The sequence below is a fragment of the Phoca vitulina genome, unplaced genomic scaffold (genome assembly GCF_004348235.1).
Source record: "Phoca vitulina isolate PV1807 unplaced genomic scaffold, GSC_HSeal_1.0 scaffold7, whole genome shotgun sequence".
Lineage (NCBI taxonomy): Eukaryota > Metazoa > Chordata > Mammalia > Carnivora > Phocidae > Phoca > Phoca vitulina.
Genome location: NW_022589710.1, coordinates 58,535,347 through 58,559,845, shown reverse-complemented (window position 1 = coordinate 58,559,845; position 24,499 = coordinate 58,535,347). Strand labels below are relative to the sequence as shown.

Sequence of the window (24,499 nt, the reverse complement as noted above, 5' to 3'; positions counted from 1 at the left end):
GTCCGATGCTCCACCGACTGTGCCCCCCAGAGGCCCCCAAATAATGAAATTCTTATCTTCTATCTTAATAAACAGTTTTGACGATTGTAATTTATCAAAGTAACTACAAAAGCAATTGTGTGTTTTCAGAAGGGAATATGATCCTAGATTTTCTGTGAATCCGCTAGGCTCCTTTGGAAGGTTTCGGCTTAAGCCCGCTCACGGCCCTCCCTCCTCCTGAGGGTGCCTGGGCAGCATGAGAACGCCACCAGCTCCCGCCAGCTCTCCAGTACCTGGTGAGGCCTCTAGCTTTTTTGCATCTTGCAGGAAACCTAGCTCTTGTCTGTTCAGAATTTAATTGGAACAGTGTTGAATCGTTAGCACATCCACATAAAAGGAGCCATGGGGAAAGTCGCGAAGCCTTGTCGCTTGTCTGTCGCGGTGAACAAACCGCGCTCCTGAGCGGGCCGCCTCACCGTGTCTCCGTTACAGGTGCTGTTCGATGACATTGCGCAGTCTCTGATCCAGCTCTCCAGCCAGGATCTTCAGTTTCAGCTGGTCGCGGCCTTTCTGCAGTTCCTGGGCGTGCCTTCTGGCCTCAGCCCCCCGGCCTCCTGCCTCTACCTGGCCATGGACGAGGACAGCATCTTCGATAACGGGCTTCATGATGAAAAGCCATTGACTTTTCTCAACCTGTCCTTTTCCGGCGTCAGCTGTGTTGGCCGCTCAGACCCACTGGGCTGCCGTCGCTGGACCCGCGGGCACAATCGAGAGGGCGAGGAGTTCATCCGTAACATCTTTCACCTTGTGATGCCTCTGTTTTCAGGCCAGGAGAGGTCTCAGCTCTGCTTCTCCTGGCTACGGTACGAGATGGCGAAGGTAACTCCGGCCTCCCCTGCCCTGTGTGGGGGCTTCAGAAACGATCGTGGGGCTCTTGGTGTTCCTCAAGCGCTGGGCTTCGGCACTTCCTTGTTCAGGGACCCCCAAGGCCCCAGTATGTGGCTGCCCCACTGAGGGGCTGGGAGGGCAGGAGGAAAGCGGGGGGTACGCAGCTCGTCAGTGACTGGAGCTGTTTTTTGTGTTCGCTCTTCTGCCAGGTGTCTGGGATTATACGAGCAGTTAGTGTGAAGAACCAAGCTTAAGCAGGGGTTGGGGGATTTCGGGGTTTATTAAAAGATAAAATAAGCTACTTATCCTGCTCTTTGCATCTGTCTGCGAGAAATTCCTCTAGGATGGACTCTTCTGCCCTCCGCTGGCCACCAGTTAGTATTGACTATAACGCCTAGAGCTCTGTGCTTGAACTACCCAGATTGCGCACACCAGGGTGTATTATGCAAATAGTGTGCGAGGAAATTTGGTGGCCCCCGTCTCACTGGAGAAGGCTGCTTGGAGCAGATGAGCCTTGTTTTCCGAGGTTTCCGGTGGAAACCTGGATGCGGTCGTTTGGGGGCGCCAGTGGCCTTGGTTCAATCCTGATCTGTTGTCCAGCTCAGAGAGCCTAAGTGTTTAGCAACCATGTGATGAAGGAAGTGTAGACGCCCGTGTCGCTTTCTGAAGTGCACAGGACAAAGGGATTGCTTGAAAATCACACAGCACTTACTTGGGAGTCCTTTTCTTTTTACTTCCAGGTCATTTGGTGTCTGCACACTAAAAACAAGAAGAGGTTAAAGTCACAAGGAAAGAACTGCAAAAAACTGGCCAAAAACCTCCTGAAGGAGCCAGAAAACCGCAACAACTTCTGCCTCTGGAAGCAGTACGCACATCTGGAGTGGTTGCTCGGCAACACCGAGGACGCCAGGAAGGTGTTCGACACGGCGCTCAGCCTGGCGGGGGGCGGGGAGCCGCGGGGCTGCGAGCCCTGGGAGCTCGGCCTGCTCTACGCAGAGCTGGAGCTGGAGCTGGAGCTGGAGCTGTCGCCGGCCGCGAGAGGGGCCGCCACGGCCCGAGCCGTCCACATACTGACCAGGCTGACGGAGAACGGTCCCTATGCGCCCTACTCCGGGCCGGTCTTGGCCGTTCACGTTTTGAAGGCCCGGAAGGCTTACGAACACGCGCTGCAGGACTGTCGGGGGCAGAGCCGTGGCGCCGGGCCGCCTCCCGCCGACGCCTCTCACCGCCTCACCGGCCTGCTCAGGTGCTTCATGCTCTTCCAGTACTTGACCGTGGGGATCGAAGCCACTGTGCGGATCTACGAGCAGGCGTGTGCGCAGCTGCAGGGCTCCGTCTCCCCGGGCGGCTGTGGGCCGGACGAGCCCGGCTGCGCGCAGAGCCCGGGCCGCGGCCTCGAGGCCGTCACGCTGATGCACACGAGCCTGCTGCGGTTCCACGCGAGGGTCAGCGTGTGCCCCGTGGCTCCCCTGCGGCAGGCGCTCTCGGACGCCTTGCGGTGGTACCCCGGCAACCAGGTCCTGTGGCGGGCCTACGTGCAGCTTCAGAGTAAGTCCCACACGGCCAGTAAGACCAGAAGGTTCTTCGATGCTGTTACCAGGTCTGCCAAACCCTTGGAGCCTTGGTTGTTTGCGATTGAAGCCGAGAAAACGAGGAAGAGGCTGGTGGAAACCGTTCAGAGGTAAGCGCGGCCGCGCGTGGGTCCGCAGAGCCCGGGCTGTGTTGGCCGCGACCGCGGTGCCCGGCGGAGCAGCTGCGGTAACTGCACCGCGGGCGCGAGCGGGGGCTCCGGGCGGGACTGCGGGTTCAGGCCCCAGCTCTCCCCGGCCCGGCTGCGTGGCCTCCTGTGAGGGCTGCTCGGCGGGGCCGGGAAGTGCTGAGCACAGCGCGGACGGAAGGAGTGCCTGGCCCCTGCTCTCACTCCCGGGGATGACGCCATCGCGCGCCCCGTGTCGTCTCGACGCGGCGCGTGTGTCCTCCCAGGAGCGCTTCGGCGGCGGTTCGCTCTGGCCTCGTGTCAGCTGACGCCTCAGAGCCGCCTCTGAAGAGTGTTTCACTTGGTTTTTTATTTCTTCCACTGGGATCTGACTCACGCTACGTCCCCTAAATTGAAAGGACTTCCCGTCAGGGAGCATTTGCATTCTGCTCAGCAAAGGGGGGGCTTGGTTCTAGAAAGCGGAGATGCAGGGAGGTTGTGTGCGAGTTCTAGGCGGCCTCTGGCGTAGAGAACACGGAACCCTGGGCGCTGCCTTCCTCTGGCCTTGGAGGGGCCCCTCGTGTCTGCAGTCTCGCCCCCAGCGCCGCCAGACCTGGGGCACGGCCCCGTCCCTGACCCGCTGGTCCTGCCGGAGCTGACGTTTGCCGTCGCTGGCGCGTCTTCCGCCGGTGCCGTGGGCGCGAGCCTGGTCTCGGAGTCACGTGAGCCTTGTCTTGCAGGGTGGATGGCAGAGAGGTCCACGCCACACTTCCTGAGACCGGCTTGACGCATCGGATCGAAGCCCTGTTTGAAAATGCGTTGCGGAGCGACAACGGCAGCCAGTGCCCCTTACTGTGGAGGATGTATTTGAACTTCCTGGTAAGAAAACGTTTCGAGTGTTCGTTTTCCTGCCGAGCCTCCGCTGCTTCCTCACAGGGGAGAACGTGCAGGTGTTTAGTAGCCACGTCCCAGGAAAACTGGCAGGGGCTTACTTTTCCCCCCACACCTTCTCGGCCTCGATGAATCCTTCTGAGAACCCTGGTGGAGTCATGTCAGGTCTCTCTGGACTTGGGAGGGGGGCGCAGGTTGCATCGCTCCTCAGCGCTTTGGTCGAGCGGAAGGAAGAATCACGGGACTGTTGGCAGCAGAACGTAATGTGGCGCTCTCGGGGGTGACTTCCTTGAGCCAACAACTTGGAAATGGCCTGAGAGCTTTCATTGGAAAGAGACCTTCATTCTCTGCTCTCTGTTCATAAGAGTTCCCAGGTTCTGATTCTGTTCCGTCATTGAAGGTAGGATTCACCGTAGAATGTAGTTTTGACAAGAGGCCTCTCCAGAGCAGCTTTGTTTTCACGTAGAAGTACCGTAGTTAGCGACTGAACATGGGGAGATGCCGTTTGATCGTGTTCATGCGCGTGGGGGGCTGAAAGGCGCTTCTTGGGCCTCGCGGGGTCTGTGAGGTGACTTTGCCTTTGGTTAAGGACCTGGCGTTGAGATGCCTCATTTCCTGGAATACATCTGCCAAGTTGTGTGGTTTTTCAGAAATGTAGTCTCCTGGGCCACTTGAGTGTTTCAGCTGAAGGCTACTAAATCACACCCAAGTGATCTCTAATGAATATTGTACTTTTTAGAGGCCAGGAGTGACCTTCCTTATCTCTCTGATTATTTCCACTGGATAAATTCTCAAGGCAGTCAAAGTATTTGAACTTTTCCAATCAGCACATGACAGAGTTGGGTATAAAGAGATGTGGAGAAAGTCAGTTACGGGCTAGGAGAGCTGTGGGCCTTCCCCATCTGAGATTTCGGAAGTCTTCTTGGTGTGCCTCCCCTGAGCTCTGAGACGCCCGATGGCAGGGGGGACGCCGCATGTCAGGACAGCAGCTTCCTGGCACACCCAGGACAAGGAGGCGCATCCTTGCGGGCAGAAGTCAGCATCAGGATGAACCAACCCAAAAGGCTGTGTGGTTTGTTTTTATGTAAGATTTTATTTATTTGACAGAGAGAGAGCGAGCACAAGCAGGGGAAGTGGCAGGCAGAGGGAGAGGGAGAAGCAGGCTCCCCGCTGAGCAGGGAGCCCGACGTGGGTGGGACTCGATCCCAGGACCCCGGGATCACAACCCGAACTGAAGGCAGATGCTTAACCTACTGAGCCACCCAGGCGCCCCAAAAGTTTGTGTGTTTTTTTTAACATTTATTCATCAGACCCAAAAGCTCAGATTTTATGTTTTGGCGCCCGTGTGTGAAACGGAAACCTTCAGAGATCCAGATGGTGTGTGCACGGCGCATTCGTGGCTGCTGCCTGTTAATCGGGTGGGGGTGCAGCTTAGGCAGACCGCGGTCCGGAGAACGGGCTTCCTGTTGCATCGCCGCTCCCGGGTGGGACCACTCAGCTGAAGGAGCAGGTGAGATGCTCCCTCAAATTTCCAGTGCCGATACCGTGTGAGTCTTTGTAAGCAAGTGAAGGACCTTGAAATGTGAAAAGGGAGGGCTTGCAGACTTGCCAGTTTAACTTCCCCTGTTGTTGGTAGAGATGGTTAGGGCAAAGATGGACTTAGGGTATTTCTACAAAGAATCTTCCTGAGCCACATTTGGTTGGATTGTAGAAAGATTCTCTTTGACTTGGAAGAGAAGATTGAGGCCCTTAAGGAATTTCTGTTTCTCTGGAAGGGGTAGCATTGAACCAAGGACGAGTTTGAGCACGACTTCTCCTGCAGCTCCTGAGGCATCTGGGTTGGCTCCCGAGGCTTTGATAACCCCGTGGAAAAGTCCACTTAGGGCCAGAATGCGAGGTGAGGAGAGGGCCGGAGGGAGCCGGCTCCGCAGAGGAGAGCTGGTGCTTTGGTTGTGTGCGCGTGTGCCTTCCCGTGTGTGTGTGTGTGCGCGCGCGCGTGCGCGCGCGTGTAGATCTACACGCACGGAAGCCTGTTTACGCACCTGCTTTTTTCCTGCAAAAGTGACGGAGGGATTACAGCTGCTTGTTGGCCACGGAGCACGTGGGACAAGGACGGGGTTGGCCAGTGAACGCTGCCCACTAACGCTGGAGCTCTGCTTGAAACCTCTGCTGTGGGGGCGCTTTCGAGTGCGCCGTTCTCCCTGCACGTAAACACGGTCTGCCAAACCTTGTTCTGTTGTTCTGGCTAATATTGCAGTTCTTTTCTTGTCTCTCTTTTTTTTTTTAAAGATTATTTATCTGAGAGCGAGCACAAGCAGGGGCAGCGGCAGGCAGAGGCAGAGGGAGACGCAGGCTTTCCGCCGAGCAGGGAGCCCGACGCGGGGCTCGATCCCAGGACCCCGGGATCATGACCTGAGCCAAAGGCAGACGCTCCAGCGACGGAGCCAGCCGGGCGCCCCGAATTGCAATGCTTTTCAAGATTGTGAGAGTTCTTTAGTTTGGTCATCCGGCTACACAATCAGGAAAGAAAGGACAGTGTATGAAACGTTAGCTGGTGAAACAGTCTTACGAACGGAAGGAGCCATGGCCCCTCTAGTCCCCGGCTTGTTTTACCCTCCAGCATCATTTCTTCTTCCCCCGTGTTGGCAGCGGGCGGAGGTCAGCCTGCATTGAAAGGCCCGAGCTTAGAGGAGCCGGTGGGAGGGCGAAGAGTCGTTTTCGGTTCACTCTGCGGGTCATGGGGACGTAAGCCTCCTCCCGGGAGCACTCCGGGTGTTGTGGAAACATAGCTTTTTGTTTGGGTTGGTATCAGTTGGGTCAAGTTACTTTAAAAAAATTGTATTCGCTAACAGCTGCTCAGATTTGTCTACAACCAGATAAGAAAAGAGAATCAAATTTTACCAAAGCCCCTCAGGCGTTTCCCTTTCCCCCCATGCTGCCTCCGCCGGCTGGGGGTGGCCCGCGCCAGCTAGGAGGGTACACGGGCCGAAGAGGCGACCCCTCGCTCGCGCACTTGCTGTCGTGGAGGGGCAGCGGCCCCCGCACACGGCCCTCTTGCTCTCCGGGCTCGGGCCTGGGGGGCGGGCCCACAGGGCTTTCCAAGGACTTGTGTCCTCCGGTCGCCGGGGTCCTGTTGGCCGGGTCCCTCCTGGGGTGTGTGTGAGGCTCCCTCCCGGACTAGAGTGGCCTCTGTGTGAGACCCTGGCACCCCTTCACTCTGCAGACCAGTTGGCCTTATGGGGAGAGCGGCCCCCGCGCTCTGCTCTTCCCCGGATGCGTCCCCTTCGGTTCTGTGCTCACCCCGTCCTGACGCTGTGGGGTCGCGCAGCGTGTGGGAGTCGCCCGTCGCTCTTGCCTCAGCCTGGACTTAGGAATGGTACCAGAAGGCACGGGTTGTCAGGACGAGGGAACTTAGAGGGTGAGGACGGACGCAGAGAGCCAGGGCAGCTTGTCTTCCCAGGGGAAGCTCTGCTCTCGGGAGAGGCCGACGGGGACTACTGGGCTGGGTCTCAGAGTATGAGATCCCGCATGGAGACAGCCAAGAGTCAGCACGGCGCTGTCGCCTGGCATTGAGCCTCCCATACCCGGTAGCCTAGGCATTCTGCAGTGGCTGATGAAGGGCATCGCAGAGAGCAGTGTTCGCTGGAGTCTAGCCAACCGATGGACCTGAATTTGCTGGGTTCCAGGGTTATCACTGAGCCTCACAAATACAGAGCTTGAGAATGGACAGTAGTACAATTTTTCCTTCTTTCAAGAATAAGGAAACCGTGTCCTAAGTTTATGAGAGGATATTGGAGTGTTCTGGTGTGTGAAGGAAGGACAGCTCACACTGTTCCTTGCGTGTGAATTCAAGAGAGGTCCAGCCTCGGAAGGGCTGGAGGGGAGGGAAGACAGGAGTCCCCCGGGCTCTGCGGCTGGCTCAGGGGGTGGCTGTAGCCCGAAGTTAGTCCCTGTTTCTGTGAGAGTTAACCTGAAGGAACTGCAAAGGAAGGGAGGCCATCTTTGGTGGACAGAGCGCCTGAGCCACAGGCTGGAGTCTCTAGATGCATCCCTCAGGTTCTGGGGGTCAGTCTCGTGCCAGATGCCATGTGCTGGCCATCCGGTGGGGAGAGCCAGCGGCCACTAGAAGGCTCTCCATGTGGGAATGGGAGCGTGGAGGAGGTGGGTGGGAGAAAGCCCAGAGACAGACTTGAGCTCCATGAGCCTGGCTTGTGCCCGCTCACAGCTGCAGGTGTCTGCCGGCCTGGGGAGCGGCCTGCTGGGCTGTGGTGCCTTCGAGGAGCCGCTGAGCGACAGATCCCTTCCTGGGACCGGGACACGCCCGGGGCCAGGGGTGGTGGGGAGGACACGTGCCCTTTCCATGCCCACTGGAAACCGGAGCAGTGTGTAGGGCTTGGGACTAAGGACATTATACTCGGAGAGAGAACATGCTGTAGTGCTCTCAGGCTGAAATTCCTGACCAGAAGTCTGTTTTTATTAATAAGGTGCTGATTCAGTGATGCCGGTTACCTCATTCCTCTAAGATCTTAGAAAACGGCAAGCGTTAAAGCAGACATTTTGTGTGTGTAAAGTCATCAGCCTCGTCGCGCGCACACGGCCTCGTTCTGGGTGCCGTTCTGACGCAAGGCATGATGGCCCCTGTGAAGGAGGTGGACCAGTCCGAAGTCAGAGAGCCTGGTCCCCTCTGGGTCCATCGGTGCAGGGGAAAAGCCACGCAGCAGTGGCCCTGAGAGCGCCCCCGCCCAGCGGCCTCCGCTGAGCCCCCGCGTGCATCAGGACAGGGTGGGCAGGCTGGACTCTGTGGCCTCAGGCTCTGCTTCAGTTAATCCTCTTTGTAATCCACCCCCCCCCCCCCCTCAGGTCTCCTTGGGAAACAAAGAAAGGAGCAAAGGCGTGTTCTACAAAGCCCTTCAGAATTGTCCTTGGGCAAAGGTAAGTCCCGGAGACCGTGAGATCTGCACAAGCCCAAGGCCCTTCCTGCCTCGGTGCCCGCCCCTCCGTGTCACAGGCGACTGGGCACGTCCCGGACCATTTCATAGGGAACCTGTCCGCTGTGGAGCCTCGGCTGATGGGCGTGTGTCCACTCCCTGCCCTGGGGCTGGTGTTTCACGGGGGCCTTGTTGCAGGCGGGGGGGTTCCCATCATCTGCCAGAGTTCGGCCCAGGTGCTCACACTGGGGGGGCCTGTGGCCCAAGTCTGCCTTGGCAAGCCCGGTCAGGCGGCGTTCAGAAATGGGGACTGTCCTGTCCACCAAGTCCTGCCCCACTTTAGAAAGAGAAGGCCTTGTTCGTGTCCGTTCGGGAGCAGGTGCCGGGGCGCTGCCGAGTCCGGACGGCACTGGGGAGGGCAGGCTGGCTAGCGCAGAACTCCTTGCCCTAGACGCTGTACCTGGATGCCGTGGGCCACTTCCCTGAAGAGATGCAGGAGGTCCTGGACCTGATGACGGAGAAGGAGCTCCGGGTGCGCCTGCCCGTGGAGGAGCTGGAGCTTCTGCTCGAGGACTAGAGACCAGGAGGTGTTCGACAGTTCCCGCCTTCCGGGCCTCGTCGCCTGCCCCGCTGGGGCCGGGATGCAGCAGATGGGGCACGCATAGGTGCACGTGTTCCAGGAGCTCTGCTTTCCAGGTCTAGCTTTAATTCTTAGTAATTTGTACCTGGGTCATCAGTTTCTTAGCTCTTGCACAGTTTTTGGATGTGCAGATAACACAGAAGCCATTGCTTACATATTATATATGTGAACGTGTAGGTAAGAATCATGCCCCGTGACAACGGAACCTCTCGTGGTTGGCGTGTGCGAGTGTGTTCTCTTCCTCTGCGGCCCCGGCCCCGCCGTGGCAAGTGTGACCTGTTGGTTGGCCTTCTTGGCGGTCCTGCCAGGGTTTCTGGGTCTTGCGGTCATGATAGGAAAGGTCTGGTGACTCAACGCTAGAACCTCTTCCCCAGGCTGGTTAGCAGGAGAGCGGATTTTGCTCTTCTCTTCAGGCCACAGCCCTGGAGTCCCTGAGAACTCGGTGTCCCGGCCTGTGTCAAGTGTAGGAAGCGTCTCGTGGTCCCTAAGCTCTTCTTGACGCCTGCCCGCTGTGGACCAGCAGCCTCGCACTTGGACAGGACCCCTGGAGACTTAGGGGCACCCAGGTGCGGGAGGGCCCCCTGCTGCAGGGGGCACGCGGGCAGCCGTCCGAGCGGCGCAGAATGGAGCAGCGGCCTCCTGCCAGACCCTGCCGGCCCGCGAGCCGGGCTGCGGACGCCCTCACGTGGGTGCGGCAGCGCTGCCCGGGACAGAGGCCCGCACTGGCCGCCGCCTTGATGTCTGAGGGTTATGAATGGAATGAAATGTAAATACCCACATTCAGACCACTTTCTTCGGAAGAGAACATGGCTGCAGTTACTAACTGTTAATATTTAACTAGGAGGAAATTGCTTTATCTTCTCGGAGCCCTGCTCTCAAACAAAACCACGATGCCTCTAATTGCTGAAGTTGTCGTTCTTTGGCATCTCATCCAGAAAAGCCAGTGTCATGGAACAAAATTTTGGCTCGAAACAGCTGCAAAAGGAGGATGGCAAGTCAGAGCCCCCGAGGAAGGCGGCCGGCCAGCCAGCCAAGGGGATGCTTGCCGTGCCTGCCCGGCTCACTCCCCGGCTCACTCCCCGGCTCGCACACGGACCTGCTCAGAAAGGAGAGGAGTGCCGGGAACAGATGGGGGAGGGAAGCTCTGACGTGGTTTTGAACACCCTGGAGACGGATGAGGTTTCTGAACCCGAGAACAAGGGATGCCAGGACGGGGAGGGACGTCCGCCAAGGGCCTCTGGAGAGTCCTAGTAGGAACCCCACTACTCCTTTCCTGCCCCAGAGTGCTGAGAACCCGCAGGCTCCAGACCTTCCAAAATGGAAAGCTGTTTCCTTCCGAAGCCAGAGCCATACTCTTCAATGGCAGAGCCCACTGGCTTTGGGGGTCCTGCTTTCCCACTAGCTGCTGTCCAGCTCTGCCAGCCGCTCTGGGCGTGTGAGGCAGGGCAAGAGGTATTCAAGTCTGCATTCCCTGTCACCTCCCAGAAGCCTCCCTATGCCCAGGTCCACCTGCTTGTTGCTGCTGAGCGCCAGGTGTGGAGGTTCCAGAAACAGGAGTTTGAGAAGGAGCACGCTTTATTGGGGACAGAGCACTGCATGTGACCAACAGATGACCGCAGCCTCAGGGGCATCCTACACATCACCCTCAAAAAGGTACACAGGAGGTTTTGCTAATAAGAAAGATCAACTGGAACATGGGTTCCTCTGGGCAACTTCCCCAACCTCCCATCCCTTCAAGGGGTCAGGACAATCCTGATCATTTCCTTGAAGGCAGCTGTGGTCCGCTAGAGATACAGTCCTTCAGGGGTGCCTTCTTGTTTTTTATAAAGAACGTTTTCTTTAGATTTCTTGAAGTCTTCATTTGTTACTTTCATTCTACGTTCTCTCAAGGCCATCAGACCAGCTTCTGTACAGATCGCCTGTAAGAAAGAACAGTATGTTCAGAAAGGGAAATACTTATTAGTATTCTATCAATTCGAGAGCTACTTTGAAATAAGGTGGAAGACAGACTAAAAAGACTGCTTAAACTTTCTAATTACTTTCTCAGAGGACCTGAGGTGGCTTTGAGAAGGAGGACTGGCTCGCGTTGTAACCAGCGGGGTGGCCTGGTGGGGGAGTTTTCAATGCTCCACTCGTTAGAGAGAGCCACATTCCTTCCTGGGCACCAGATGCAATTATACCAGGACACTGAGAGGCAAGAGCGCATCCATCCAGTTCACTTATGCACAGTCAGAAGAGAACACGTATTCTGGCTAATTTTAAGTCTCAGGACAGTACTTACTGTGATAAATTTATTTTCTCAGTCATCACTTGCCAAAAGTAAAACAAAAACCCACTCAACATGATGTGACAGAAACACAATCCTGGCATTGAAGTTTCTATCTGGTTATGGCCCTCAGGATATTTCAAATGGTTCAGCAAAAAAGAAAGTGTATTTGTGAACAAAAGATAAGCAAAGCAGTAAAATGGTAACATTTGATAAATCAAGGTGATGGGTATATTGGGTGTTTACTATTGTTGCAACTTTTCTGAAGACTTCAAATTTTTCAAAATAGAGTTGGTGCAGAATTTTAAAATGAAATTTCATTTATTTAAGATTTTATTTATTTGACAGAGAAAGACAGCGAGAGAGGAAACACAAGCAGGGGGAGTGGGAGAGGGAGAAGCAGGCTTCCCGCTGAGCAGGGAGCCCGATGTGAGGTGGTCCTGGGATCATGACCTGAGCCGAAGGCAGACGCTTAACGACTGAGCCACCCAGAAGCCCAAATAATTTCAATTTTAAAAAGAGCTTTTACAGGGCGCCTAGGTGGCTCAGTCAGTTGGGCGTCTGCCTTCGGCTTGGGTCATGGTCTTGGGGTCCTGGGATTGAGCCCCACGTCGGGCTCCCTGCTTAGTGGGGAGTCTGCTTCTCCCTCTCCCTCTGCTCCCCCTGCTTGTGTGCACGCGCTCTCTGACAAATGAATGGAATTTAAAAAAAAAAAAAAAACTTTTACTCACCAACACAGACACTAACCTAGTTCTACAGAGGCCAAGGATATGCAGCTCAGTGCAGGCACCAGCGTGAAAAGGCCCCACGTGTGCTGTCCTGACCAGACTGTGGCGCTTACACGTGACAAAAACCCAGGTCGTCACCTACAGAGCAGGCTGGACCCGGGTTCAGTGCTGCGGGGCCTTGCACTTGCGCGCGTGCTCGCTCACACACACATACGAAACTGAGAAGTACGACCCGACCCAGGTTCTCACCTTGATGTCGGCACCCGAGAGGTCATCTTTAGCCATGATCAAGTCGTCCAGGGTCACGTCATCGGCCAGCGTCATCCTGCTTGTGTGGATCTGAAAGATGCGCTTCTTAGTCTTTTCATCGGGCAGGGGAAACTCGATCTTCCTGTCAATGCGGCCTGCGGGTAGAAACAGTTTCCAGTCACAGCCCTGCGCAGCCCCCAGGCTCGGCTCCGGGAGGGCCTGAGCCCATGTCCTCACTCATGCTGTTTCAGTCAGCACCCTGTGGGAAGGGCAGCGGGGTCCAAATCCTGAAAAGTGAACATCCTTCCTGTAGTTTGTAAATGTCTACATTTGAATTCATCCCATTTAAAAGAAATCCTCTCTGCTCTGGTACCCTTAGAAATAAAGGAATGGCTCCTGAATGGCCTATATAGTGGAAAAAGATCGTGTTAAAAACATTACAAAAGCATAAACAAATGAGCTACTGCTGCTTCCTGGTGTGACCTGAATGTAAAAAAATGAACCTGAGTTAGCATAGGAATTATTCCTTCAGAAAAAAGAATACTCATTATGGGAAAGAGAAAAGATCACAATTTAAGATTGGAATTAAAAGGGCCACGCTACACCCACTGCATCACGTCCTCACTTAACCATGACCTCGGGGGATGCTGTTTTTAGTAAGTTACACTGCACTTCAGTCACGTATTTGCCTTGATGCGTATCATTCTTCAATCCCCTGCCCGTGCACTTAAACCCAGTCACACAAAAACACGGCAGCTGTCCCTGATGGAACAAGCAGTCTGACCTGGTCTGATAAGGGCCGGATCCAAAGTCTCTATTCGGTTTGTGGCCATAATAACTTTCACGTCACCCCTTGAATCAAATCCATCCAACTGGTTCAGCAGTTCCAACATTGTTCGCTGAATTTCTCTCTCACCACCAGAATTTGAGTCATATCTTTGAAAAAGAAGAGAAGGACTGAAAACCTAACTGATCTGCTGAAGGGGAAATGACAGAAACGCCTCTGACTCAAATTCTGACGCCCCCAATTCTAGCAACAAAATCATGCCCTCCCAATTGCCAGATCATGTTGTTTAAATTGTAGAAGTTTTCATGCCTGAGATTGTATCATTAGTTCAGTCTCCATGTTTGCTATCTGAGCCCCCAACCCTACCGGGAGCTCCTTAAGGCCAGAGGCTTGTGTACAGTGGTCGTGTCCCCAAAGTCTAGATGAGGCCTGGCTCCGCGAGGATGCTCAGGACACCGTGACAGACGAAACTCCAGGCAGTCACAGCTCCTGGGCGGTGGCTACCTGGCACCTGGGCGAGCGGAGCCTAAAGCACCCAGAGCACCGTGTGTGGTAGGAACTGCAGCAAACCCACATGCAGGCCACACAGGGAGTTCTCCATGATCATTCTCAGAGAGCTCCAGGGTTTTTATCTCTGCTCAACACAAAGTAAGAGAGAAGTGTACCTTTTTGTTCCAATGGCATCAATTTCATCAATAAACACGATGGATGGTGCGTGTTCTTCTGCAACTCGAAACAGTTCCCGAACGAGTTTGGGCCCGTCACCTAGGTACTTCTGAATAAGTTCAGAGCCAACCACTCTCAAGAAAGTGGCTGAGGTTTGGTTTGCTACTGCTTTGGCTAATAAGGTTTTACCTATTTTATATTTAAAAAGAAAAAGAGAAAGGAAAAAAAAAAACAAACCCTTAAGTGCTGTTTTAACTTAAAAACTGTTACTTAAATGGGCATCAGAAATGGGCAGAAGAGGCATACCCCCACTCAGGGGTCTCAACATTCTCCGAGGCAGGTAAGAGAAAATTGAGGAAAAACCTAAACGTTTTGATTATTTTTAACTATCTTCCTAATTCTTCATTACAGTGTCAGAAAGTACATTTTACTGGGTTATTCAGAGTTGCATAGATTATTAACCTGACCCATGCAACAGGGTTAGAGATCCAAACTCAACTCCTATGAAACTATCCGTGATAGGAAAATGGCCTGGGAACCCTAGGTCTGACCTAAGGAAACACATTCTGATCTGGAGCACCAGGCCGGCAATCCCTGAGGCTGAGAGTCACGGCTGTGCTGGGTGGGCTTGCCCAGGGCTCAGCTGAGACAGGACTAGCTCCCGATGAAGCCCACAACTGAGAACTGCTGAAAGCTCTAGAGACTTCTCAGTCTCCGGTGTGCCCTCGTGAGGATCGTTCCTCTCAGGGACGAGCTCAAACTTTTCTAATCCTGCTCCACTCCTTGATATTTCTATTTCAGGTAAACAAGAGCTGTGGCAGCCACCCTGGGAACTTTAGGGCTGGAAGACCTTGACCCCTTTGATGGTGAGGATGTGGGCACAGGGCCAAGCAGTGGCATCAGGACACGGGCAGCTAGAGGCAGAGCCCATAAAGGACCAAGCTTAGGCCTGCAGGGGGGAGGGGGAGGAGGCTGCTGGTGAGTGACATAGAAGACTTAGTTCAAGTGGGAAGGAGGACAAGGCACTAAGCTTTGAAACAAAACGTGGCAGGAGGAGGGGCAGATGTGGGGGCTCAGAAGCATGGACTTCTCCCTGATACTACCAGTGAGGGTGGTGAACGGAAGACGAAAAGGACCTCCTAAGCGGATGGCCTCTGAGTCCAGGAGCAGCCACGGCCAGCCGCTGGGACACCAGTAGCCGGCAGGATCACCAAGCCAGGCTCTTCCTCCTCCGGACGGCCTGCCACCCTGTGCCTCGCCCCGCATTGGCCCCTGGCGGTGCACGTGCACCAAAGGCGGCCCCCAGCTGCAGCTCCAGCCCCACTACCTGCTCAACTCCCAGAGCTCCTGCGGCCTTGGGCTAGTCACTGGCCTCTCTGAATTTCCTGGCCTGTAAGATGATGAGCTGCAAAAGCTCCACCCCTCTGAGTTCAGTGGGCTCCCAGTGCCTCCACTGTGGGCAATCCTCAGTGATGCCTTCACTCAAATAACTGTGCTTCCTCTGGAATTTACATGGCAGTGAACTGCTAAGTCCTGGACTGTACAACTTATTCAGGTCAGCTAATTGCTTAATGAACCAAATGTACATTTTTACCTGCATCTATTCATCCAATATTCTATTCATTCAGTACAGTGGACCAGAGAATGAACCCAATCTGAACAGCACAGAATAGCTTTTAAATCTGTGGTTCTCCACCGTGGCTCTAATACCCGGCCACACTCCATATGAACAACAGATCAGAATTTTTAGGGATGGGAGCAGGCATCGGTATTTTTTAAAGCTCCAAAGTGATTCCAATGTACAGCCAAGGTTGAGCATCCCGGTTTATTCTGTGTCTTATAAACTATTTTTAATAGACTCACATTACTCTTAATGAATACTTGAAAGTCTTATGTTTTACAGCATATAAATCTAATATATTTAAGTACAGAGAGGAGTCCTAAGAAATTATAAATGCATTCACATTGAGCAGGCATTTGGGGGGTGGGATTTACCTACTGGTGCTTATTTTTTGTTGCAATTCCTACTATTGTTTTTAACACATTAAATCTATTAAGTCTACAATTTCAAGTCTAAGGTAATTCAGTTTTTTAGCATCTACTATACAGATAAATACACTTTTATGTAATAGGTACATTTCCATATTTACTCAGAAAATGTCCAAAATGTTTAGAAAACCTTGTTTTAAACTAAGGAATGGTGGCATCCTTACTCAAGAATTAAATAATTGTAACAAACTAATGCACAGCTCAAAGAGATTAGCTGAACGCCCAGAAAGTGTCAAACACAGAGCATACGTACCTGTGCCAGGTGGACCATAGAGAATGACCCCCTTTGGGGGCTTTATACCCATCTCTTCATAATATTCAGGATGAGTAAGAGGAAGCTCCACAGATTCCTATAGAAAACAAATACTTGGTAAAAATGAAATGCTCTGTCCCTGGAATTATCAGATCCATGAATTGGCATCCTGGATATATCTCACTTTCAACAACAATAAGCTAAAATGTCACTTTAGAGACAATGTGCTTGACTTCGTCTAGCAGCAGGGACAGACAAGAGGACATCTGTCCTCCCTGAGTTCCCCTTCCTATTGTACCCAGTTTCCCTCTCACTTTCTCATAGAAGTCAGCCTTGAGCAACATTTAAGCTCATCCTGAGCAGAAGGAACTTAAAGTGAAAATACACCGTTTTCAGTTAAACTACAGACAGGAGCTGGCAAGACTTTCTGATTGCTGTTACACCAATGGACATGATGGCTACTATCCCAGCCATCTGCAAGGTCGACCCCCCTACAGATGAGATGGCTGGCTCACAGCCAACCTGAACAACCACTTCCCTTCACCCCACACATCACTGGAGGTTTCCAGATAGCCCCAGCTGAAGTCAACACAAACAGAAACATTATATATCCACACAGATAATAAGTAAACATTGCACCTAAAAAGGATGAAGCTGCAGCTGCTGCAGGAACAATCATACAATTTGTTGTTTCTATTACCTAACTCAGGATTAACAAATACAATACTCCACAATTGGCAAGCTCTGAGTCAGTTACTGGTTTGATCACTAAAGAAAAAAACAAAATATGCAAAATAACTCTAAGCACCCTAAATGAGATTATAGTAAGAACCAAAAATCTAGAAACCCAGAGCTGGTTCTTAGACCTACCTTAATTTCCTGGATTTGGTTGTCCAACCCCCCGATATCAGCATAGGTTTCCTGGGGCGCCTTTTCTACCTTCATCACTGTGACCAAGGGATCCGTGTCATCCATGAGCACCCCTATGACAGCATGCACCTAACAGAGAACATGAAGTTTTAATGCAGAAATGTGAGGTTCACGTAATCCATTCACAGCAAAACAACGCCAATCACAGAGTGGCACAAATGGACAGATCTGAGAGGAAGGAGAAAGCACTCCTAGGGGCTTAGAGACCATCAACTTGCCTTGTGGTTGAGCAGGACAGAGCAGCCTGGTTCCAGCAGATCCTTGTCTACAAAGGAAAGAATGCTGACGTAGTGTTCTGAGCCCACAGATGTAGACACGATGGCATGATTGTCATCAATGATCTCTTCCAAGGTTCCTACTGACATTGGGGTCCCCCTCAGATCATCCACCTTAGATCTTTCCTCCTATGTAAGAATACGCCATGAAGTAAAAGCAGATTAGACCTAAAAAGCAGATGAGGCTGATAGTTTTACTAGATTTTACTACATTTACAAAGCAGATGATGCTTTTAAAAGGCAGCCAGTCCAAATGGGTCAACTACTTGAATTTCATTTATTCACTGAATTCTATTTAGTATTGAAAACTGTTAATTTGTAAAACAAAAGTTACAGTAATTTCTCAATTACCTCTTGCTTTTCTTCTAAAGGCTTCATTTGTTCCTGATTTCTAATGAATTCTTCCTCCATGAGAAGATAATCTTTAATTCTCTCTAACTTCAATAATTTTAATCGGCACTGAGTGTGAGGTGTCACTGTAATTAGAAAGAAAGTTTTATTCTATTTGGAGCTTGAAGTTTGCAATTAATTAAGTTCGTTCTTAAGGAAAAAAAGGTTAAGACTTAAAATAAGCTGATTTTAGCTGAACAGACTGAAAAATTCAAGGTTTGGTGACCCTAAGTAAGCAGGTGCCTAGATGCTAAGGGAAAAGGGACTTTGGCAGTTGTAAGCAAGCAGGTAAAAACAGGGACGAGGTCTGAATGACATCTGCTAAGTGAACTGTAAGAAAAAAAGAACAACCCCAAAGATCGTTTGCTTTGGTTTTTGATTCCCCATCTGTGTTAATAAAAATAGGTACAAGTGCTGTCCCTGTCAGGAATCCACCCCCTACCAAGAACTGTGAAATATTAGTGATATTAACGTATGTGGCAAGCATTTTTTCCATACTTTTTTGCATTGTTTCTTTTCGCTTGAAGTCCCAAAAAATGTCAATTTTTTCCTTTGTGGTTTCTGGGTTTCTTCAAAATGTCTCTCCTTCCCTGACGTTAAATATATTCCTAATTTTTCATTTACTTACTTATTTTCATATCTGTAATCTATCTGGCAAAAAGGGGTCTAATTTCATTTTCTCTCAATAGCAAATAAAGATGCCAGCCATTTATGTTAAACAACTCACCCTCTCCCCACAGAACTCAAACGTCACCTTTACCATATATTCATTATCCATGTAACTTGACTGTTTTTGGACTCCTATGCTCTTCTGGCAATCTGATGAGCTATTCTTTACCAATACCATACTGATTCATTATGGTAGATTAATGGCATGTTTTTCATTGTCTGGCTCCCTTCATCCTTAACCAAGCAGTATTTTAAAAATTATTTCATCTAAGCAGGAAGAGACTTGTTTAGATGGGGGTGGGGGAGGTATGTGAGCCGCAATGATGAGAAGCAGGCAGCCATGGGAAGGACTGGGGGAGAACTTTTTTTTAAAGATTTATTTATTTTTAGAGAGAGAGCATAGGGGGAGGGGGGAGGAGAGGGGCAAAGAGAGAAATAGACTCCCCGCTGAGCACAGAGCCCAACATGAGGTTTGATCCCATGACCTGAGCTGAAATCAAGAGTCGGATGCTTAACCGACTGAGCCACCCAGGCACCCCAAGGGAAGAACATTTTTAAGCAAAGGGCAAAAGTCCTAATGTGTGGGTTATCTCGGGTGGCTCAGTCGCTTAAGCATCCAACTCTTGATTTTGGCTCAGGTCATGATCTCAGGGTTGTGAGATCAAGCCCCCGCATCAGGCTCTGCACTGGGCGTGGAGCCTGCTTGATTCTCTCTCTCTCTGCCCCTCCCCACCCTGCCTCCACATCCCCACCTGTGCACGTGTGCTCGTGTTCTTGCTCTCTCTCTCTCAAAAAGTCCTAATGTGCATAAGAGTCAAAGAACACAAGGCAGGGCTGTGTGAACAACGAGCAAGGGGAATGGTAGGGGCCGAGGATGGAGAGGTGGCCTGGGACAGGTCACCTGGTCTGAGGTTTAGTCTATGTTCAGTATGAAGTCATTGAAACAGTTTGTTCATGTATCATAAGATGTGAATTCCAACACAATGGCATTCCATTTCTTCATGGAAAAAATGTGTTTCTAAGTTACTCAAGCTCAACCTGAGTTTTCTAACCTAAAACTACGCTTTTCAAACATTAGAGGAGCTGGTTATTTAAAGGAAATTAGTGGAATTTCTTTTTTTAAGTTTTTATTAGTGGGGAGACACAGCTGTATACTTTTTGTACGCTGCTAAAACTAAACTATAGCTTTTATTCCAGTGTCCTGGAGTGCCACACAGAAGAGGTAGAGCTTCAGCCACCCCATTTCCTGCCTCCACATTCAGACCTCTAAGCTACATACACACAGACGGTTCCCAATGGAATCAAGAGACAGCAAGGAGGGACTGTGTCATTACCCAGTGGCAGTTTGCTGGCAGCATCTGGTCCCTTTGTTTTCTTCTTCTTTTTCCCCACTCTGGTTGGTACAGGAGGTTCGTATTTCTTTTTCTTGTCCTTGAATTTTTAGAACAGCAGGAAAAACAAAAACCACACAAATCATATCAAAACACAAACTTCTTTCTGTAGGACCATCATCTATTTCTTTTTTTTTTTTTTTAAGATTTTGTTTATTTATTTGACAGAGAGAGACACAGCAAGAGAGGGAACAAAAGCAGGGGGAGTGGGAGAGGGAGAAGCAGGCTTCCTGCTGAGCAGAGAGCCCGATGTGGGGCTCGACCCCAGGACCCTGGGATCATGACCTGAGCCCAAGGCAGGCGCTTAACGACCGAGCCACCCAGGCGCCCTGGACCATCATTTATTTCTAGTGGCTGTAATTTTCCTTATCTTTCAGAATGCTATTAAAAACTGTCCTTTTAAAAATAAAACTAGTTGGGTGGCTCAGTCAGTTAAGCATCTGACTCTTGGTTTTGGCTCAGGATCATGAGATAGAGCCCTATGTCGGGCTCTGTGCTCATCGGGGAGTGTTTCTCTCTCTCTCTTCCCCTCCCCCTGCTCTGTCTCTCAAATAACTAAAATCTTTAAAAAACAAAGTAGGTATTACATTCCTGCAATTTTAATTGGTGAATGTAACTGATCTTTCTTTTTATAATACACAGTGATGGTTATTCAATAAGGACTAGAGGTCAGAATTCAGAAGTATATACCAAAAGTCTGAGCTGAGATAATTTGAGACAATTCTTCACATCTGAAGAAATTAAACACTAAAATTACAGGCAATTTAACACTTTGTAATGTTACTTTATACATTTAAAAACCATTAATTCATAACTACTTACTTGACAGGTCAATAATCTTTTCTAAAACATGAAAAGGACACTGAATCTGTAGGCCAGGCTGGGTGAATAACTACAGGATCACTTATTTTGCATTTTCAAAGTCACGAATCCCCAAAGAACTTCTCAGCTGAGATCTAGGATATGTTCCATGATTTACTTGCATCACAGACCTATCTGGCTTATTTACCTTGTCATCCTTCTTGCCACCTCCAGGGCCATGACCACCACTCTGACTCTGACCCTGAAAAAAGAAATCAGAGGTATACATTCAGAATATGATCACTTCAAAAGAACATCCTTTTTATTTTCCTGATTCTAAGACACCAAGACTTCCCCCTCATTTTAACATCTCTGAACTTAAGGTGTACCCTGTAGTCAACACATACATTTAGCATGGCAGAATTTCTTTTTTTCCTGAAAAGCTGTTAGTTTCCTTGCAACTGACTGCATCTTAAATCAAGGACGATTCTATTAAGAATCTGATGTAACGTCTGTATCATGATGAGGCTGGGATTCTAAGACTACCTCTTTTTGAGGGAAAAATATAGAGCTTGACATTCTTTATTATAAAACTACTTGATTGAATATATTTCATGAAATTAGGCCATCAAAGCTAAATAATTTTACCTATTCAACAATCATTTATCAATCATTTACTCCTTATTAAGATCACACCAAGACTCAGGAGACTTTCCTTTCAATATCAACTTATATACCTCCCATCTCTAAAGCCTGGGGCTCTCAGGCAGGTCTTTCTTGCCAACCCGAAAAGCTGCATCACTTTAAGGTATCAAGAATTCAGTGTATTAATAAGCTCATGGGATTCTGGACTTTAAAACAGACCACTCAGTTGCAGGGCAATGCTTACCACAGAACAGTATCGCAAAAATGACAGCATTTTAAGTAATAGTGAACTTATTTGAATAAAGGGGCCCTTTTATTCCCCTCAAATCACTTCCACATAAGCACCTCTAAATTAATATACTGCCAGCTTAATTATCAAGAAAAAACAACCATATCATGGCTACCTAAAAGAGTGAGGGTCAAATATATTTCCCTACATGCAGGATTCTTAAAATTTTGTGCTTTATTCTGAAGAAGGTATTTAAGAGCTCTGAGAAATTTTGGTTAACAGAATTAGTTATACTGCAATAGGCTGTCCAAATTATAGGCCTTTAACAATTACTACTTCTACCTCCTAAAGAAATCTGCTGTTGGCTGGGGCAGCTAATGTTTGTGGGTTTCTTACTATGTGACTAAGTCTATACTAGACATTTTCCTTCACTATCTCATTAATTCCACACCATCCTTCAAGGTAGGGTTCATTATTCCCACTTTCTAGATGAGGAACTGCAACAAGCCTAAGAACATGGGCTATGGAATTAGATGCATCCAGGTTTCAATTCTGACTCCATCACTAATAGGCTGTGTGACCTCAGGTAAGTCAGGTCACCTCCCTGAGCCTTCGCACCCTTAACTGGAAAGTGGGGATGATACTAACTCCCGTTACTGAAAATGAGGTAATGCACATAAACCACTCAGCATTTGTGTGACTCTAAGTAACTACTAGCAATACAATATTATTGGTGAATAATCCAATTATCCAGGACTCTAGCCTCGCAACTGAGATTCCCACAACAGTTTCTCCCCTCACCAATCCAGCTATTACCTTCTAAAACAAAGAGCTGATCCTTTCATTCTCCTCAAAAACCTTCAACTGTTCCCTAGCATTTATGGTGTAATGTCCAAACTTTTTATGGTGGCATACCTGGCTCTTGCCAAACTGGCTGCGGCTGACCCACGTTCGTCTACCTTTCTCATGATCCTGCCGCTCTGGCCCCACAGGAGGACATTTTCCTGAACAGGTCCCAAACTTCTTCATGTGTGGGGCATTTTACATGATGTTTCTCAGTCTCCAATAACAATAAGAAATGTACCCATTATTAAGGCCTTACTTATGGCAAGCAGTGTACATTCTCAGGGTATCATCTTGTTTAATTCTTACAGACACCATGCGGTTGGTACTACCATTACCTCTGGTTTACGGATAAGGAAACCAAGGCCCAGAGGTGTTAGTGACTTGCCTATTACCACAGAGCTTGTCAGAGATGTGGCTGGGAATCACTCAGGTCTACTGGACACCAGTATGTGTGCGTCTCTCTACTGCATGTCGTCTAGAAAACACTAACAGGGGTTGTTGTTACAGCACACAGCCACATACCGTGTCTCAGTTTCCTCTGTGGTAAAGTGAGGATAAGAATCACTGCAAGGACTGCTGTGAAGAATAAGAAAATGCTGGAAAATACCCTTACGTTTACTGCAGCATTATTTACAGTAGCCAAGATACGGAAGCAACCTAAGTGCCCAATGATAAATGAATGGATAAAGAAGATGTGGTGTGTAATGCACACAAACACATGGATATTACTCAGCCATTAAAAAAAAAAACCCAACAGATCTTGCCATTTGCAACATTAATGGACCCAGAGGGTATTAAGCTAAGTGAAGTCAGACAGAGAAAGACAAATACCACATGATTTCACTCATATGTGGAATCAAAAACAGACGAAGCAGAAAAGGACCCGTGAACACAGAGAACTGGTGACTGCCAGAGGAAAGGGGGTGGGGGCTGGGCAAAATGGGAGAAGCGGAGTGGAAGGTACAGGCTTCCAGTTATAAAATGTGTAAGTCGCGGGGATAAGAGCTACAAAGGTACGGCACATATAGGGAATGCAGTCAATAATATTGTGACAGCATCGTACAGCGACGGCTGGTGGCTACACTTGTGAGCACAGCGTAGCATACAGACTTGTCCCATCACCATGTTGTCCACCTGAAACTAATGTAACACTGCCTGTCGGCTATACTTCAGTAACAGTGCTGGAAAAGTACCTGGCACATGCTTAGAACACTACCCCAAAGTCCTTATAAGACCTATCCCACTACACGCTCAGGATACGGGCTCAACACATTCCCATCTCAGGCCCTTTGCGCTTACTATTCCTTCTGGCTGGACCACGTTTCCCTCAGATGTTTGCACAGGATACTCTCTCATTTTACTTAGATCTCTGCTGCTCAAATGTCACCTCCTCAGAGGGACCTTTGCTGATACCCTATGTAAAACAGCCACCCCTCCCATCCCATTCCTTTCTAGGAAACAGTCCTGTAACAATGGCCATGCCACCCATCTCTATCCCGCTCCATGTCATCATATTACACGTCTCTTTTTCGGCTTTTGTCTGCCTTGTCCAGAATGCACGTTCCATGAAGAAAGAGACTTCAGTAGTCACACTCACCCCTTGTGCCCTCTGCCTAGAGCAGAGCCTGCCCCCCCCCCCCCCCCCCGCCATTTACAGGTGCTCAGTAAGTACCTGCTTAGTAGACTAACGAATACATGTTTTTATTATTCCTAATGCACCACGGGAGCGTCCCCTCCGAGTTCCACCTGTCATGAAAGCGTCAGTCTTCAACGCCTCCTCCAGGTGCCCCACTCCGAGCGATCGTGCACGACTGCGCTCTCCCCTCCTCGGCCGGAACGAATCCCTCCCTCTCTTCCAGGCGCGCAGCCCTTCACCTGAGCGGCTCAGAGAGCTCTCGTCCCAGGTGCTTCGGGGGCTCCCGCTGAAACTCCCCGCGCCGGTGTGCAGGGCCCGGGTCGGCGGAGCAGCAAAGCCGGGCGGCCTGACCCGCTCTGCCGCCCCACTAGTCAGCCCGGGGTACCCTTCGCGCCGAGCCCCGGCCCCAGGTGCCCCGGGTCAGGCCCTCCGGTCGGCCACGGGCCGCGGCGGACCCAAGCACTGTCTCCGGGAGTCTCCGTCCCCCGAGAAGACCGGGCAGGAGAGCGGGCGGACCGAGTGCGTCGGGCAGCCGTCTCGTGCTCTCGTCTCGGCCCGCTCCGACCCCGTCGCGTCGCGACCACCGACCGAAACCCTTAGTCACTCACCATCTTGCTTCGGCCGCTCGAACCACCGCTGCCGGAAGTGCACCCGCCAAGGCGGCCGT

General features: G+C 50.5%; 2 protein-coding genes across 4 annotated transcripts in view; one reads left to right on the top strand and one right to left on the bottom strand.

The window, feature by feature from the left end:
- NRDE2 (NRDE-2, necessary for RNA interference, domain containing) overlaps positions 1–10,478 on the top strand; it is a 47,562-nt gene extending 37,084 nt beyond the window's left edge. The window contains exons 10-14 of the mRNA XM_032405774.1: positions 472–858; positions 1,608–2,548; positions 3,304–3,442; positions 8,315–8,386; positions 8,834–10,478. Of these exons, the coding sequence (XP_032261665.1) occupies positions 472–858; positions 1,608–2,548; positions 3,304–3,442; positions 8,315–8,386; positions 8,834–8,959 (1,665 nt within the window). The 3' untranslated portion in view covers positions 8,960–10,478. The remainder of the gene's footprint in view (positions 1–471; positions 859–1,607; positions 2,549–3,303; positions 3,443–8,314; positions 8,387–8,833) is intronic.
- Positions 10,479–10,579: 101 nt separating this feature from the next.
- Positions 10,580–24,497, bottom strand: PSMC1 (proteasome 26S subunit, ATPase 1). 3 transcript variants are annotated; one of them, XM_032405777.1, is made up of 12 exons: positions 23,869–24,418; positions 22,266–22,410; positions 20,685–20,738; positions 19,619–19,715; positions 17,577–17,701; positions 17,169–17,354; positions 16,891–17,019; positions 16,021–16,117; positions 13,718–13,907; positions 13,050–13,201; positions 12,266–12,420; positions 10,580–10,941 (listed from the first exon to the last, which is right to left on the bottom strand). In XM_032405777.1, exons 2-12 carry the CDS (start codon positions 22,377–22,379, stop codon positions 10,807–10,809), a joined length of 1,434 nt encoding a protein of 477 aa, XP_032261668.1. In that variant the 5' UTR covers positions 22,380–22,410; positions 23,869–24,418; the 3' UTR covers positions 10,580–10,806. The 3 variants fall into 3 exon arrangements, with proteins under 3 accessions (XP_032261668.1, XP_032261669.1, XP_032261667.1); XM_032405778.1 differs by lacking the exons at positions 22,266–22,410; positions 23,869–24,418 and adding an exon at positions 24,441–24,497; XM_032405776.1 differs by lacking the exon at positions 23,869–24,418 and having other exon boundaries at positions 22,266–22,865.
- Positions 24,498–24,499: the final 2 nt, after the last annotated feature.